We start from the raw sequence: 15,680 nt of genomic DNA, 5'->3' as shown, positions 1-15,680 counted from the left end.
GGTTTTTGCAGATTCTGGACGCACCCCTCCTTTTTTGAAAATCAAACTGTGTAAAAAAAATAACTCTTTTTGTGGAACCGTGTGTTGGTTTGCAGGTGTCAAAGAAGAAAAAGATTGGGCCGAAGCAGTCTTCTACCATTGTGACGGGTGGGGCTGAGGTTTATGAAGAAGTTACCAGTCCGGTGAACGAAGAGTTTGCCGAGGATGAGGAAATGTCTGATGGGGAAGAACGCACTGATACTTCCAAACCTAATTTCGAGGAAGAGATTGGTGCGAGTTGTGATGGTGTTGTAGTGAGAAATAATACCGCGGTAGTTGGCGGCAGTGTTATCGCTGATATGTATGCTCCTGCTGGTGAGGCTGCGGAAACTCTCCCCACCACTTCTCAAGAGTTCTCCTTTGACATGATTTATTCCGTAGGGGAACTCTTTGACGATGCTCTCGATTTTCCTGAAGATTTTTCTTTGCTTTCCCCCAATGATGATTGGGATGTGCTCGGGGGTTCTGGTAAGGAAGACGCTGCTGTTCAGAATGAGGGCGCGGATGATCGCAATGCGCATGTTAATGCCGAAACTTGTGCCGATGGGGAAATATCAGCAAAGGGGAAGTCTGTGGTTGACTCGCCTGCCGAGGATTTCCCTCATTCGCTGTCGTTTGAGGGTGAGGATGCCATAATGGATTGTCTCAAGAAAAAGGGTATGCTGTTTGTCCCCCATCCTGCCCCGGTGGTTGCTGGTGAGAATTGAATCTTATGTTGAATCATAAATCGAAGATTCATGATGAATCTCTAAATACATATATTAAATATATGTTATTAGTATTATAGATATGAATAATGAAGAACACATAACACAATCTACCGTTCAGATCAATGGTTGAGCACTATATTAGGTGGTCATGGCTCTTGAGTTCAAATCTTGTGCTCTAATGTGAGTCAAAATGTCTTAAAAAATATTACTGTACTCACCATTTTTGTAGCTTCAACCGGTTTGATTTGTCACTACAAAGAGTGAACTTGATTTCTATTGAAAAAATTTGAGGATTTTCTTGAGTAGTTTTGTTTCGAATTGAAGTGAATTTTGGTCTGATTTATTCGAGTTATGTATCATCTCTTAAGAAAAAAACAGAGTTTGCTTGTACAGCCTGCTCAAATTCAACGTTAGCTGTTTATGGAACTTTAACTTGGGTCAAAACAGTTGACTGGTGTTTCCCGGGTCGGACTCGGATCCTGTACTCAAGGGTATTATGGTAATTTTGGAGACTGTTTGCCCTTGCCTTATACTCTTCCATTTTCGTCTCAAAATCAGTATATCTTCTTCTTTCCTTCCTTCACGCCACATAAAAAAAACACGAACACTAAATTTTGTTTGATCATCTTCTTCAGAAATAGAAGTAGTTCAAGAAGAGGATTCCGATTCCGATTCCGATCAGAACAAGGTCACTGTAGTTAAGGTAACAGTAAATCTAGACTTCTCTATTCGGTACACCTATAAACATAAATTTCTATTGATTTTTCTCTAGGGTTTTGATTTTGTCTTATAAATAGATCATGGAATTGATCATCTATGTATTGTAGAAACTGTACAGAGATTGAATAATTGAATTGAATTCGTCTTTCGTGAATTGAGATTTCTGTTTAAGGGAATTTGGGGGTTTTGTTTTTAGGGTAAGTTATTCGTCTTCAGTTTACGTTGATTCAGGTGAATTTATCTTTAGTTTCTTCAGTGGTTTTTTCATTAGTTTGTGTGGATTGTTGGATTTGTGATTGTGTAGTTGTTGTTGTTTTAGGTGGGTTGATGGTGGATGGCTACATTTGAGGGAAAAGGTGTTTCATATTCATCGTTGTCAACTATGGATAACAAAGGAAATAAAAAGTTTCAGTTTGGTGAGGAAGATGATGAAGATGGTGGTTTGAATGATTTTTGGAATATTGGGTATGAAGAAGAGAGGAAGAATTCTAGTCCTTTAAGTACCACAAGTTCGGCTGCAAAAAAAAATTATGAATATGAATATGCGGACGATGAGCCTGCTGAGAAAGATGTTGAAGAAGAAGAAGATTTTGTTGATACAGGGTATGATAATGCGAAGGATGATCGGTATCGTTATAACTCGTTGCAGATGCAGAAAATCCAACCAGAGGTGAATTTGAAGAATGTGTTGGGTGGGATAGTTGCGATAATAACTGGTCAGAATAAGGTTCAAAGTGATAAAAATATTGGTGATGGTTTTGTTGAAGTTGGAGATCAGTCAGACAGCAGTTCGCCTATAAAGTATCCTATTGTTAAGGATATTTGTGATAGTGTTTACCAGAATGTATTCTCTCCAAGTGCGCCTCCACTTCTTAATCCTCTAGCTGCTTGTAAAGAAATGTTGGATGCAGAACCACCAGAGTGGGTTCCAGACAGTGCTGCTACTAAATGCATGAAGTGTGATTGTCCCTTTACAGCGCTTACTCGTGGCAGGCATCATTGTCGTTTTTGTGGAGGGATATTTTGTAGAGCATGCTCCAAGGGGAGGTGCTTGTTGCCTATTAAGTTCAGGGAGAGGAGTCCCCAGAGGGTGTGCGACACTTGCTTTGAGAAACTCGAACCTCTACAAATCTTTTGGGTAAACACCATAAGCAACGCGTCCCAGATCGCTAAGCATGACGTGACGGATTGGACTTGCACAAGAGGGTGGTTGAATATGCCCATTGGTCTTTCCATGGAATATGATATTTACAAGTCCTGTAATACTCTGAAGAGTTACTGCCAGGTACCCATCATAACTTCCTAGTTACGGATGATATTTTATTTCATAGTTTCAATGTGACTTTTCCTGTTCATGGGAACGCCTGAATTTAGTAATTAAGTTAGCAGCGACTTCATTATACCACCATGATGAAGTTATTTACTTCACATGAAGTAGTGAGACAACTTTATGTTGTCTGGACTCTGGAAACCACATGCATCTGCTTAACACTATTGTAATAATTTTATTAAGCATATCTAGTTACATCCACGCAATTCAAACCTTATGTGGTCATTTGAGTTTATTGAATTATTCTTGAAATAGACAGGATGCTAGGTTGAAACTTGAGAGATCGATGCCTTCAGCAGTCCTTAAAGGTGCTAATGGCTTAGCCATTTAGGAACTAAGTTCGCACCGACTTCATTATACATATCACCTGTTTTTCATGTGAAGTAGTGAGATAATGTTATGTTTTCTGTATGCATATGCTTAACAATAATTTAACAATTCTGTAAAATAGTTCAACTTAAATCCACGCAATTCTAAACTGATGCGGCTATCTAAATTCATAACTCTAATGCGATTCTTCCTGTTCATGGGAATGCCTTGATTTAGGAATTAAGCTAGCAGCGACTTCATTATACCACCATGATGAAGTTCCTTACTTCACATGAAGTACTGAGACAACTTTATGTTGTCTGGCTTAACGCTGTTGTAACGATTTTCTTAAACATATCTAGTTACATCCACGCAATTCGAACCTTATTTGGCCATTTGAGTTTGTTGAATTACTCTTGAAATGGACAGGATGCTAGATTGAAACCTGAGAAATTCATTCCTTAAGCAGTTCTTAAAGGTGCTATTAAGTTCGCAAGGATTTCACCATACCACCATATTGAGTTGTTTTATCACATGAATTAGTGAGATAATGTTATGTTCTCAGGATGCATATGCTGAACACTATTTTATCAATTGTCGAAAATAGTTCTAGTTGCATCTTATCTGGCTATTTGAGTTTAATAAACTACTCTTAAAATATACAGGCTGCTAGATTGAAACCTGAGAGATCAATGCCTTCAGCAGTCCTTAGAGGTGCTAAAGGCTTAGCGATTTTAACTGTTGCAAAAGCTGGCATGCTTCTTACGTACAAAATTGGTACCGGTTTGGTAGTTGCTCGGAGAGTGGATGGATCATGGTCTGCACCTTCTGCTATAGCATCTGTTGGTTTAGGGTGGGGTGTTCAGGTAACAAACTTTTCTTGCATATTTACTGTTTGTCTAATCCAAGGTTCCATTAACCTGCACGTTTCTGGTTGACAAGTAAAGATACTCCACACATCTACTCAGGGTAAGGGTTTAAAACCCAAATGTTTGAGGGACAGCGACCTATGATGGTTTTGAACCTACGAGCCTTGAGTGGTTGTTGGTGTGATATTGTCACATTGTGTATTCATATTTCTTATGCCCACTAGGATTGTTGGAACTCCAAACATCCTAGATTATTGACTTTTAAACTGCAATGTGAAACAGGCCGGTGGTGAGCTCACAGATTTTATTATCGTTCTCCATGATCACAAGGCTGTGAATGCGTTTTGTAGCCGCATGCATTTTGCTCTTGGAGCTGGTTGTAGTGCTGCAGCAGGACCTGTAGGGAGAGTGCTTGAAGCTGATCTTCGAGCTGGAGATAGAGGATCTGGCATGTGCTATACTTATAGTTGCAGCAAGGGTAAGACCCAATCTTACTAAGTTTCATTTTCTTGCCAGATGAATTGATTGGTTTTTCCAAAGTGATATGTCATTTTTATCTGATACTGTGTTGTAAAACGAAACAGGTGCTTTCTTAGGAGTTTCACTTGAAGGGAATATAATCACGACAAGAATGGATACCAACCTAGAGTTTTACGGTGATCCCTATCTCACCACGACTGATATTCTTCATGGGACAGTAGAGAGACCCAGGGCTGCAGAGCCTCTGTACTCTGCCCTCGACAATCTCTTCTCGAAGCTATGGTAGCTACATTGAAATACGCTTTTATATAGAACATAAACTTTTTCTGGTCTTCTCTTAATGTACATATTTTAGTCTTTCCTCCAAACTTAACTCTATGTTTTCTCCCAGTAACTGTAAATACCATCATGTTCAAATTGTGGGTGATGGCCTTCTCGACCATCCCTGCTGCCTACTTAAAAATGCTCTTCCTCAAAATGTCTGTACAGTGTATTAGTTAATCCAAGGATTTATTTTTTATTTTATTTGTCATGGGTGGTTGAAAACGCATGTAGTGAGTTCTGTAAAAACTAGTAGCTCGGTGCACATTTATTAACCTAACCATCTGCAAGTCATTTATAGCCTGTTTGGTAGAAGTAGTTTTCACAATTCAAGAGATTACTTCTTTGCTTGTAGAATTTGTCTTTTGAAATTTAGAAAGGCGGTTTGAGAACGTAATTTCAGAATGACTTTAAAAGTAAAAAGATAAACTACGTAATTTCAGAATGACTTTAAAAGTAAAAAGATAAACTTTTCGTAAAGCAAAGTGTTGTTGCTTTGACTTATTCTGTTTCTGGTATCCAAACCTAATTTCTGTTTCATGTATATCTTTGGATTTTTAGACTCATCAAGTTCATTGCTTTTCAATATCATCACTTCATCAAAGCATGTCGATAAAGTTTTCATCTAGAATCCATAGGGGTTATGCCAGGTGTAACAAAACTGTGAAACAAAAACACTCTGTAATGCACTCAAGAGTGTGGAGATATGAGACTGATAGCTGATTATTCTCTGTGGGAACATTGGTGGAGTGGTTGGGACCAAACAATTGGCTTTTGACATGACACTGATCAGCCTATTTGTCTGCCAAGTGTTGCATTATTATGCAGGATTTGTGAACATTAAGAAAGAAGAATTGTAAGAAAAGAGTCAAATCAAAGTACCACCATCGGTCTTTGAGATTTGATGAAAAGAAGTCAAAAAGTATGGGGAATTTTCTTTCCCTCAACCACTAGAACAATCCCACCAGTACTTCCACCCATGATGCAATACCATCAATGGCAAAATCCCACTGACATGGTCCATGGGAAAAGTGAAGTTGCACATTTGCTAGTTTACGAATCTGGATTCTAAAATGATCTCATATAGAATTGTTGGTGAGGTTTCTAAAGTTATATAAACCCTGCACATTGCATTGCTTTTAGTCCATATCTCAAAGTCTCATCATATACTGAATAAACACATTCTTCTGAACCCTGAATTTTGAATTCTTTTGTTAGCAATGGCGAGATCGAGATTGGTAGCGGTTGTGTTTATTGTATTGCTATGTATGGAACTTACTTTTGCTGCAAGATCATATGTTAAGAATAAAGGTCCTAATTCTCATGGTAGTCATGGTGGTGGAGGTGGTGGAGGAAGTGGAGGTGGAGGTGGTAGTGGGGTAGGAGATGGTGGTGCATCAGGGTATGGTTCTGGTTATGGAAAAGGAGGTGGAGAAGGTTATGGTGGTGGTGGGGAAGGAGGAGAAGGTTATGGAATAGGTGGAGGTGGGGGTGGGGGAAGTGGAGGTGGTGGTGGTAGTGCGGTGGGAGGTGGTGCATCAGGGTATGGTTCTGGTTATGGAAAAGGTGGTGGAGAAGGTTATGGTGGTGGTGGTGAAGGAGGAGAGGGTTATGGAAGTGGTGGAGGTGGAGGAGGAGGTAGTGGGTCTGGATATGGAACTGGGGCTTCTGGCAGAGGATCGGGATACGGTTCTGGTAGTGGTTACGGGTCAGGTTACGGGTCTGGAGGAGGATCTGCTGGTGGTGGCGGTGGAGGTAGTGGAGGGGGTGGTGGTGGAGGTAGTGGAGGAGGTTCCGGAGGTGGGAATGGAAGCGTCTACGGATCTGGATATGGGTCTGGCAGTGGAGGTGGGTCTGGATACGGGAAAGGAGGCGGTGGTGGTGGTGGTGGCGGCGGCGGTGGTGGTGGTGGAGGATCTGTTAGCGGTTCGGGTTATGGAAGTGGATCAGGCTATGGATCGGGACATGGTCGTGGGGGACATCATGAATCCCCTTAAGTGACATTATGGTAATTAGTTAATAAGCAGCTATACTCGAGTTATTGAGCTTATTCTTATTCCAGTGTCGTCTTATTTTTGTCTCTAAATTCTCTACATTTTACTCTACACATATTGTATTTGAAATCAAAGCTCAGCTTGCCTTGTACTCATATATGCTTAGTTGCAATTAGAATAAAACTTGATCACATATAGCCTACTAGTACATGCATTGTTATGGGAGGATTTTTGGACTGAATGTTTCAACCTGAATGTACTCCACCCAACATTCAGTTGGAAACTATACGAAGAAGCCGATAACGTGTTTTATTTTAAGAATCTAGGGAAAATAATGTATCAATGGTCAGTTTCGTCAAGTAAACATATCTTATTATAGATTTATACGATTGAGCGGAAACGGGTATCGGTAAATACTTTGTTGTTGAACTCCGATTAGCAAGAACAAGGAACAGAAGTAGCAGCAGCAGCAACAACGTTTTTAACTCGACGATCAGCAGGTGCTACAATCACCAAAGATGACCACAAACTTGATTCACAGACTAAGAACTTGAAACCTTTATCTTCTTATGGTAACTCTTTTTAAGGTTAGAGTTACTGTAATACCCCGATATTCGGCAGTAGTTGGCCGAATGGAATACAAGTAATGATTTGTCCTTCCCGAACACCGAGGCCTTTTCAGCGCAATTGGCTCCAAAGTTAGCAGAAAACTCTGCAGTTAAGCGTGCTCGGGCGGGAGCAATCCAGGGATGGGTGACCATCCGGCAAGTTTCTGCTGGATTACCGCAGCGATGCCCGTTGAAAACCCCACAGTGCCGGATAACCGCAGTGGCTAAGTGGGGACAGTATCGGTGGAGGGACGGGTCATTACAAATGGTATCAGAGTCGACGACGGGCCACCTGCCGAGGGTGGGAAGGTACGCTGGACGGGGTTACTCCAGGTGCTTCTCATGAGAGGCAGAGAACGTCGGAGATCTGAGCTTGCGAATATATTCTGGAGCCGAGGACGGCTCCAATTTAAGGTGGTGGTATTGTAATACCCCGATATTCGGCAGTGGTTGGCCGAATGGAATATAAGTAATGATTTGTCATTCGCTAACACCGAGGCCTTTTCAGCACAATTGGCTCAAGAGTTGGCAGAAAACTCTGCAGTTAAGCGTGCTCGGGGGGAGCAATCCAGGGATGGGTGACCATCCGGGAAGTTTCTGCTGGATTACCGCAGCGATGCCCGTTGAAAATCCCACACTGCCGGATAATGCCGGATAACCGCAGTATCGGTGGACGGACGAGTCATTACAAATATTGTAATACCCCGATTTCGGCAGTGGTTGGCCGAACGGAATATAAGTAATGGTTCGTCCTTTCCTATCACCGAGGCCTTTTCAACACAATTAGCTCCAGAGTTGGCAGAAAACTCTGCAGTTAAGCGTGCTCGGGCGGGAGTAGTCCAGGGATGGGTGACCATCCGGGAAGTTTCTGCTGGATTACCGCAGCGATGCCCGTTGAAAACCCCACACTGCCAGATAACCGCAGTGGCTAAGTGGGGACAGTATCGGTGGAGGGACGAGTCATTACAAATGTTATCAGAGCCGACGACGGTTCACCTGCCGAGGGTGGGAATGTACGCTGGACGGGGTTTGTACAGGTGCTTCTCATGAGGGGCGGGGAACGTCGGAGATCTGGGCTTGAGAATATATTCAGGAGCCGAGGACGACTCCAATTTAAGGTGGTGGTATTGTAATCGGCAGTGGTTGGGCGAACGGAATATAAGTAATGGTTCGTCCTTTCCTATCACCGAGGCCTTTTCAGCACAATTAGCTCCAGAGTTGGCAGAAAACTCTGCAGTTAAGCGTGTGCTCGGGCGGGAGTAGTCCAGGGATGGGTGACCATCCGGGAAGTTTCCGCTGGATTACCGCAGCGATGCCCGTTGAAAACCCCACACTGCCGGATAACCGCAGTGGCTAAATGGGGACAATATCGGTGGAGGGACGAGTCATTACAGTTACCACTTTTCTATTGGTAAAACTTCTATGTGATATTGGTGGAATCACGTAACATCTACACATAAGTTAGAGATGCTTATATAGGGTCCAAAACCTAAAGGTATATGGAACCCTATCGGACTTGCCACATACATATGGGCGACCATATTCGGGTCCAACCCGAATATCTAACATCTCCCACTCGCACATAGTGTGTGTGCATTGTACCAGAAGAAAGAAAAGTTCATATTAGTAAATAGCCCGTGCGATTGTCGAGATACCTGCATTTTGGGAGCTCCATACTAGCAGCTCGATATGACTCAGCATACAGACTCCAACCCTTTAACAAAAATCCCTCGTAGAGCTAGTATAACCCTCATGCTAGCTTCTTGTAGATACATTCACACTTGTGTTGCAACTCCAACAAGGGAACTCAAGTTGTCGACTGTGAATATAAAACATTTTATGAGTTTGATGACCTTCCTCTCGCCCTATTGTCATGAAGTTTCAGAATCAACTGCTTTCCTAGATATGTACTAGAGCTGGCAAACGGGCGGGCCGGGGCTGGCTTGTTACGGGTTACACGGGTTCGGGTTAACACTGGTCAAAACCCGCGGGTGGATATTCTTCACGGGTGGTCATTTCTTCAACCCGCACCCGTAACGGGTTAAACCTGCGGGTTCACGGGTTAACCCGTTTATGGTGAGTCAACTCGCCAGAAACCGATTTGACAGAGTTTCCTCAGTTTCCTGGTTTATTTTCGGCCACATTCAGGCCATCTAAAGCACTTTACCTGCAACCTAACATTCATCTAACTCATTCACTGCACTCGCACATTCAAGATCAAGACATTACACACTGCTACATTACACACTGCTACAATCTCTACTTCAATAGCAACAACAACAATTGCAGAAGGAGAAAGAAAAGAAGAACATCAGTACAACACCACCATATGAAAGAAGCTAAAAAATGGAAAACAATGTCATACACCATCACTAATTAAGGGGTCAAAACAAGCCAAGAATTTATTAAAAAGGTTCACGCTTCCTAACTGACTATAAGCGCTTCCTAGTGAATGACTCCTTAACTGACTGTAAACGCTTCCTCTTCCTGGCAGAACGTCGAAGGTCTGTCCCACCTGACTGTAAACGAAAGCAAGAAAAGGGGAATGATAATAAGTCAGCGACAAGGAAACTTCCATTTTTAATAAGCATATACATGCCAAATAAATTCAGAACCAAATGCGGCACAAATGACACTAGCTGAAATTGCTCAACAAGTCCAAGCCCATCTTTTCACAAAATCCTTGAAAGCCGAAACCACTAGTCTACTATATGTTATAAAAAGAACAAAGAACAAAAAGATTCACCCCACAAGCCAAGATATATAACATTCTCTGAAGTTCAAAATAGCGACAAATATTTCCACCCAACATTTTACTTAACCAACCAAACAGCCACCAGTTCCACTTACCTGGATAAACAATCTAGCTTGTCAACTTGTCAGTTACATAAAGCTGACAATACAATCCCAATAATATTATTGTGTACCTATAAACAAAATTACCATTTTATAGGAATCCAAATACTCGTTTCATATAACTGACATGCACACCTAAATTATTCATACCAACTGAAAGAGTGGAATATGTCTTTTCATTTCTTTTTCTCTAATTCAAGCTAAAATTCTTAGTGTTGGCAAAAATGAGATAGGCTTTTGCCATTGTAACTTACATTTTTATACAAAACAACATCACTGACTGCCCAATTTCAAAGAATACTTCACCAAAATCACAAGTCTATATAATCAATTACTAGGTTAATACAAAAACTAATCAATTGAATAGGTTATGTGCATCAACATTAACTAGAACAAAACAACCAAAGGAGGGATAACTAATCAATTGAATGGGTCTGTATATATTTCTTTACTTTAATACCAAAAATCTAAATTTTGATTAGTATAATTAAACAAGATTGCATATAATTCTTCGGCTTGTTTGGTTTTAGCATGGGGATTAATTAGATTTACATACCGGTGACGTCACAGAATAAAAGAAAAATGTAGAACACTGAGAAAAATACCTATCTAACATCGCTGCACAAGGTTGGTGTATGGTATTTCACAAATAACTTCCAAGAAAGAAGAACAATTAGTATATCACAAAAAATAAAAAACCAATTCAAAATCGAACTTAGATTCAAAATCAATTTCAGATTCAAAATCAAGGCAATCAAAATCTATTCAAGAAGAATAATCTTTGAAATAGAACAGAGAGAGACTTACCAATTCTATATGATCAATAGCCAACAAATCCTTGTTTCATCTAACAAATCGATTACTAGGTTAAAGGGGCTTCTGTAAATATCGACCATTTAATGGCAAAGAGTTTCAAATTAGAAGATCAAAAACACGTCAAGAAGGTTAAGAGTATGAATTGCTTTGAAGATTACGTATCCAAATTTGAAGATTCGGCTGCCGAAGAACGGGGGAGAAGAGAAGGAGCAGAAGAAGAAAAGAGATAAGAAAAGAGAATGATATCTCTTCATTTAGGTTTAGGTTTATCCTTTTATACCTTAAACGTATGGATAAGATTAACCCTAGAATAATCTGACGGTAGGGATTAAATATAACTTATTAATTAGGTGTTGTAGACGGGTTGACGGGTTTAACCCGAGGGTTTACGGGCCGGGACGGATAAACCCGTTTTCTCACAAGACGATATTTCTCCAACCCGCGCCCGGCTTGTTTAAGACCAAGCCAAGCTGGGCTCGGGTTTTCACGGGCCGGGTACGGGTTAATCCGCGGGTTTCAGCTTGTTTGCCAGCTCTAATATGTACCTTTTTAAGCCGGATCATCCATGGCCATAAGACACATACTAAGGTAGCAATCATCGAATCTTTACTTAATAAAAAAGTCAAAAGTCATAAGGTTACTTGTGTATAATCTAATTATCATAGGACTCACATGGTGAGAAAAGCAGGGAACCATTTTCACACATCCGTAGTGGTCGCAAGCACGCATAATATTAAAATGTGCTAGAGTGGAGTTTTACTTGTCTATACAAGTATATGTCACAAACTATTACACTCTACAAATCTTGACTTAGTCGCAACTCTTGCACCTAATCCGAAATTTCTAACTGCTCGATTTCAACAAGCGCTATGAAAGAGATTTCTCATTTGGCTATCATTTAAGGTATGATGAACAGTAGGTACATTCATCATCGATCTTCACTATAGTGATCTGATCTTGGTATTGCAAAGGCGATGCATCATCTCATCTTTGCTCGCTCTCCTTAGCGCCAAAAGGTGACTGCTTATGTGAGTAAGCCAGTCTATACCTGGTGACATATCAATCAAGTTTTGACATAATGCATTCTTTATGCACCAATGTTAGCGTGTATATCCTTGACCATAAGTAAATGATTAATCACAACAATGATTCATTATCAAATTGTATTGATTATTAATAAATATCCATAAAACATATGCATCTACGATCATCATGTCTTAAAAAAATGAAATAAATATAGAGACATCCATTACCACCTACGTAAACCTAACGCTCTAACATGAGACAAGAAAACATTTCTTGGTATAGGTTTAGTAAGGGGATCAACTATCATCAACTCTGTAGGCATGTACTCCAAAACTATTTCTTTCTTCGCAAGAGCATCTCTAATAAAGCAACACCTCCTATCAATGTGCTTAGTCTTTCCATGGTACTTTGGGTATTTTGCATAAGAAATCGTTGATGTGATATCAATGTGAATTTTCACCGCATCAGTAGTGTAAGTGACAAATTCAAAGCTCTCAAAGAACCTCCTTAACCAATTAGATTCTTGTACTACAGCTTGACCAGCTATAAACTCAGATTCCATTGATGACATAGCGACAATTGACTGTTTCTTACTACTCCATGTGATGGCCCCGCCATTTAGCAAGAAAGCATACCCTGATGTGCATTTTTGATCTCCCATTTCTCCATTTCAGTTAGCATCACAATAACCACTAAGACGTAGATCTGAATCGTTGTAGCATAGCATGAGGTCGCTTGTCCCTTTGAGATACCTCAGTATCCTCTTGATTGTTTTCCAGTGCTCAAAACCGGGATTCGACTGGTACCAACTAACTAATCCAATAGCATAGCATATATCAAGTCGAGTACACATCATATCATACATCAAGCTCCCAATTGCGTCGGAATACGGTAATCGCGACATATTGTCTTTCTCTTCAGGGGTATTAGGGCACATCTCAAGGCTTAAGTTCTGACCTTTAGCAATTGGTGTGTCTATGGGATTGCAATCTTTCATGTGAAATCGCTCAAGCTGAATAACCTTTTTAATGTATGACTCTTGTGACATACCCAAAATTCTATTTGAACGACCTCTAAGGATCTTAATCCCGAGCACATAACTTGCTTCTCCCATGTCCTTCATCTCAAAAGTTGAGGACAACCACTTTTTTGTGGCAACAACAATTTCCATGTTACTTCCAGCTATAAGGATATCATCAACATATAAGGAAAGGATAAGGAAACCTTTATCAGACCGTTTAACGTACACACAATGGTCTTCCTCTATAATCGTAAACCCATTGGAAACAATGGCTCGATCAAATATTAAATACCATTGTCTAGATGATTGTTTTATGCCATAATTAGATTTTTGGAGCTTGCAAACTTTGCGCTCTTGACCTTTAATCATGAAGCCCTCTGGTTGGTCCATGTAAATTCCTCATCTAATTCTCCATTAAGAAATGCAGTCTTATCATCCATTTGATGAAGTTCCAAATCCATATGTGCGACAATATCTAGCATAAGGCGTATCGAGGAAATTCTCACCACCGGGGAGAAAGTTTCCTCGTAGTCAAAACCCTCCTGTTGGTTGTAGCATTTCGCCACAAGGCGAGCCCTATATCTTTCATCTAAACCATACGCATTGCGTTTGACTTTGAAAACCCATTTGTTTCCAATAGCCTAGCACCCTTCCGGGAGGTCAACGTATTGCCACACACCATTAATCCTCATTGAATTTGAAGTACAAAGACTCGCCTTGTGGCGCGAGGTTTCTCAGAAATCCCTGTAATTGTTCTCTTGTAATGAACGTTATAGAGTTCCGCTACTTAGTTAGCTTGGTAATTTCAAAATCACTTGAAATGAAGCATATGTATGTGCTTGTTACGTATCTCTAAAAGAATCAAGAGATATAAGATATTTACAAAATTACTTGATAGACTTTTGTTGACGAAATCAAATGACTCTAAACCACATAGTGCGTTTACAGTTAGATAGAACGCTCACCTATAGATTCAAGCGATCAGGCGGATGTGGTATACCCGCCTAAATGGCTATTTGATTTGGTGGGGATAAACAAGTAAGTTATTTTTCCTTGCGTATTCATAAGAAAGTTCGCGATTCGGAATTGTATCTATCTATGTTGATGCTACATACATGATGTGCACTCTTGATGTAATAAGAGACCTTAAAAGCTATTTAAAATCCGAATTTGAAATGAAAAATCTAGGGAAAGCTCGATCGAATACCGAGCTTGTGGTATATTATTCCACCAGTTTGCATGTGTCTAAAGTTGTCTGGAAATTTAAAAAATACATGCATCCTGATAGCACTCCCATGATTAGTCGAGGTTCAAATGTAAGTAAGTAACCATTTCGTTCAAAAGGATATGACGAAGATGTGTTTGGAGATGAAATTCCCATATCTAAGTACAATAGACGCATTGTTGTACTTAGTATAATAATGTACTCGATTAAATTTTACATCCTCAGGGAACTTGTTATCTAGATATAGCTCAGCGCCAACGCAACGTCATTGGAATGGTATAACGCAAGTAATCATATACTTAAAAGTAACCGTTGACATGAGTTTGTTTTATCCCTACAAAGACATTAAAAGGAATGCTAATGAAAGTGAAACCCAAAAGTTGTTGATTATGAAGGAACAATAATCTCTTCTCCGACTAAAGTAATCAGAGGGAGATATGGTAGATTATTTTCTAAGTCATTACCAATATTCAGTTTTGAAAAATATATGACTAAAGGAACTGTCTGGAACAATTCTGAAAGTAATCAGGGGATATGCCGACATCAAGGGGAGGATCCAAGGATATGATGTCGACATATTTTACTTCGAAATTTAAGCCGTGTTGTACTCTTTTTTCCTTCGATCGATAATATTTTTTCCCAAAGGGTTTTGTTATCGACAAGGTTTTTAGCGAGACAACACTAAAAACATCAAGTATGTTGAACATTGAAGACATAAAGATCGTCGTTACTATTACTGAAAATATCTGAATCAAAGAAACGAAACGCGATAGTCTGTTAAGCAATGTAACTTCCAGAATCAACAACATGGTCTTATAAACATTCAAGACACCAAAGTAACGTGTGATAAACTCTTATTGACTGCATGAGACTAATGAAAATTGTCTGACATCAAGGGGGCATCTAATGGTGTGTTGAACTCTTTTCCTTCACCGGGGTTACTTTTTCCCACAGGGTTTTGTTACTCGATAAGGTTTTCAATGAGACAACAACAAAAACCGGAATGTAATTTCCCAGCTAAGGCTATTTTCTTTTCCACGAGGTTTTTATGTCTTAGGAGTTATGAAGAAATTAGTCAACTTCAGCAAAGCAAAGTGATCATCTGCAACAGATCACCTTATTTGCATCTTCCACGTTGTACTCTTTTCCCTTCGTCAAGGTTATGTCCCACTGGGTTTTTCCTTATCAAGGTTTTAATGAGGCAACATATACACATCTAACTATGTTCTAAGTTTTCTTAATATTGTACTATTTTTCTTTAGTTTAGGTGTTGTCCCTCTGGGTTAGCCTAACAAAGTCTTAACGAGGCAATTAACTTAGACTAGTCGATCTTTAAGGATCGTATTGCATGTGATG

At 40.0% G+C, this 15,680-nt stretch overlaps 2 protein-coding genes across 2 annotated transcripts; both read left to right on the top strand.

The window, feature by feature from the left end:
- The first annotated feature begins 1,314 nt into the window (after positions 1-1,314).
- On the top strand, positions 1,315-4,982 carry LOC113337239. The gene is made up of 5 exons (XM_026582947.1): positions 1,315-1,452; positions 1,789-2,754; positions 3,774-3,974; positions 4,260-4,455; positions 4,562-4,982. Exons 2-5 carry the CDS (start codon positions 1,804-1,806, stop codon positions 4,741-4,743), a joined length of 1,530 nt encoding a protein of 509 aa, XP_026438732.1. The 5' UTR covers positions 1,315-1,452; positions 1,789-1,803; the 3' UTR covers positions 4,744-4,982.
- Positions 4,983-5,787: 805 nt separating this feature from the next.
- On the top strand, positions 5,788-7,090 carry LOC113336997 (glycine-rich cell wall structural protein 2-like). Its single transcript, XM_026582695.1, has one exon. It carries the CDS (start codon positions 5,999-6,001, stop codon positions 6,773-6,775), a length of 777 nt encoding a protein of 258 aa, XP_026438480.1. The 5' UTR covers positions 5,788-5,998; the 3' UTR covers positions 6,776-7,090.
- The last annotated feature ends 8,590 nt before the right edge of the window (positions 7,091-15,680 follow it).

This window comes from Papaver somniferum, unplaced genomic scaffold, assembly GCF_003573695.1.
Source record: "Papaver somniferum cultivar HN1 unplaced genomic scaffold, ASM357369v1 unplaced-scaffold_158, whole genome shotgun sequence".
In the NCBI taxonomy this organism is placed as follows: Eukaryota; Viridiplantae; Streptophyta; class Magnoliopsida; order Ranunculales; family Papaveraceae; genus Papaver; species Papaver somniferum.
The sequence above is the reverse complement of the archived record's forward strand: the minus strand, read 5'-3'. Positions and strand labels throughout refer to the sequence as shown.

Excerpts from the sequence above, each read along its gene's own strand:
- LOC113337239 (XM_026582947.1), top strand. The coding sequence starts at position 1,804 with ATGGCTACATTTGAGGGAAAAGGTGTTTCATATTCATCGTTGTCAACT. Across the intron at positions 3,975-4,259 it reads GTTTAGGGTGGGGTGTTCAG|GCCGGTGGTGAGCTCACAGA; the intron begins GTAACAAACTTT and ends AATGTGAAACAG. Across the intron at positions 4,456-4,561 it reads TACTTATAGTTGCAGCAAGG|GTGCTTTCTTAGGAGTTTCA; the intron begins GTAAGACCCAAT and ends AAAACGAAACAG.
- LOC113336997 (XM_026582695.1), top strand. The coding sequence starts at position 5,999 with ATGGCGAGATCGAGATTGGTAGCGGTTGTGTTTATTGTATTGCTATGT.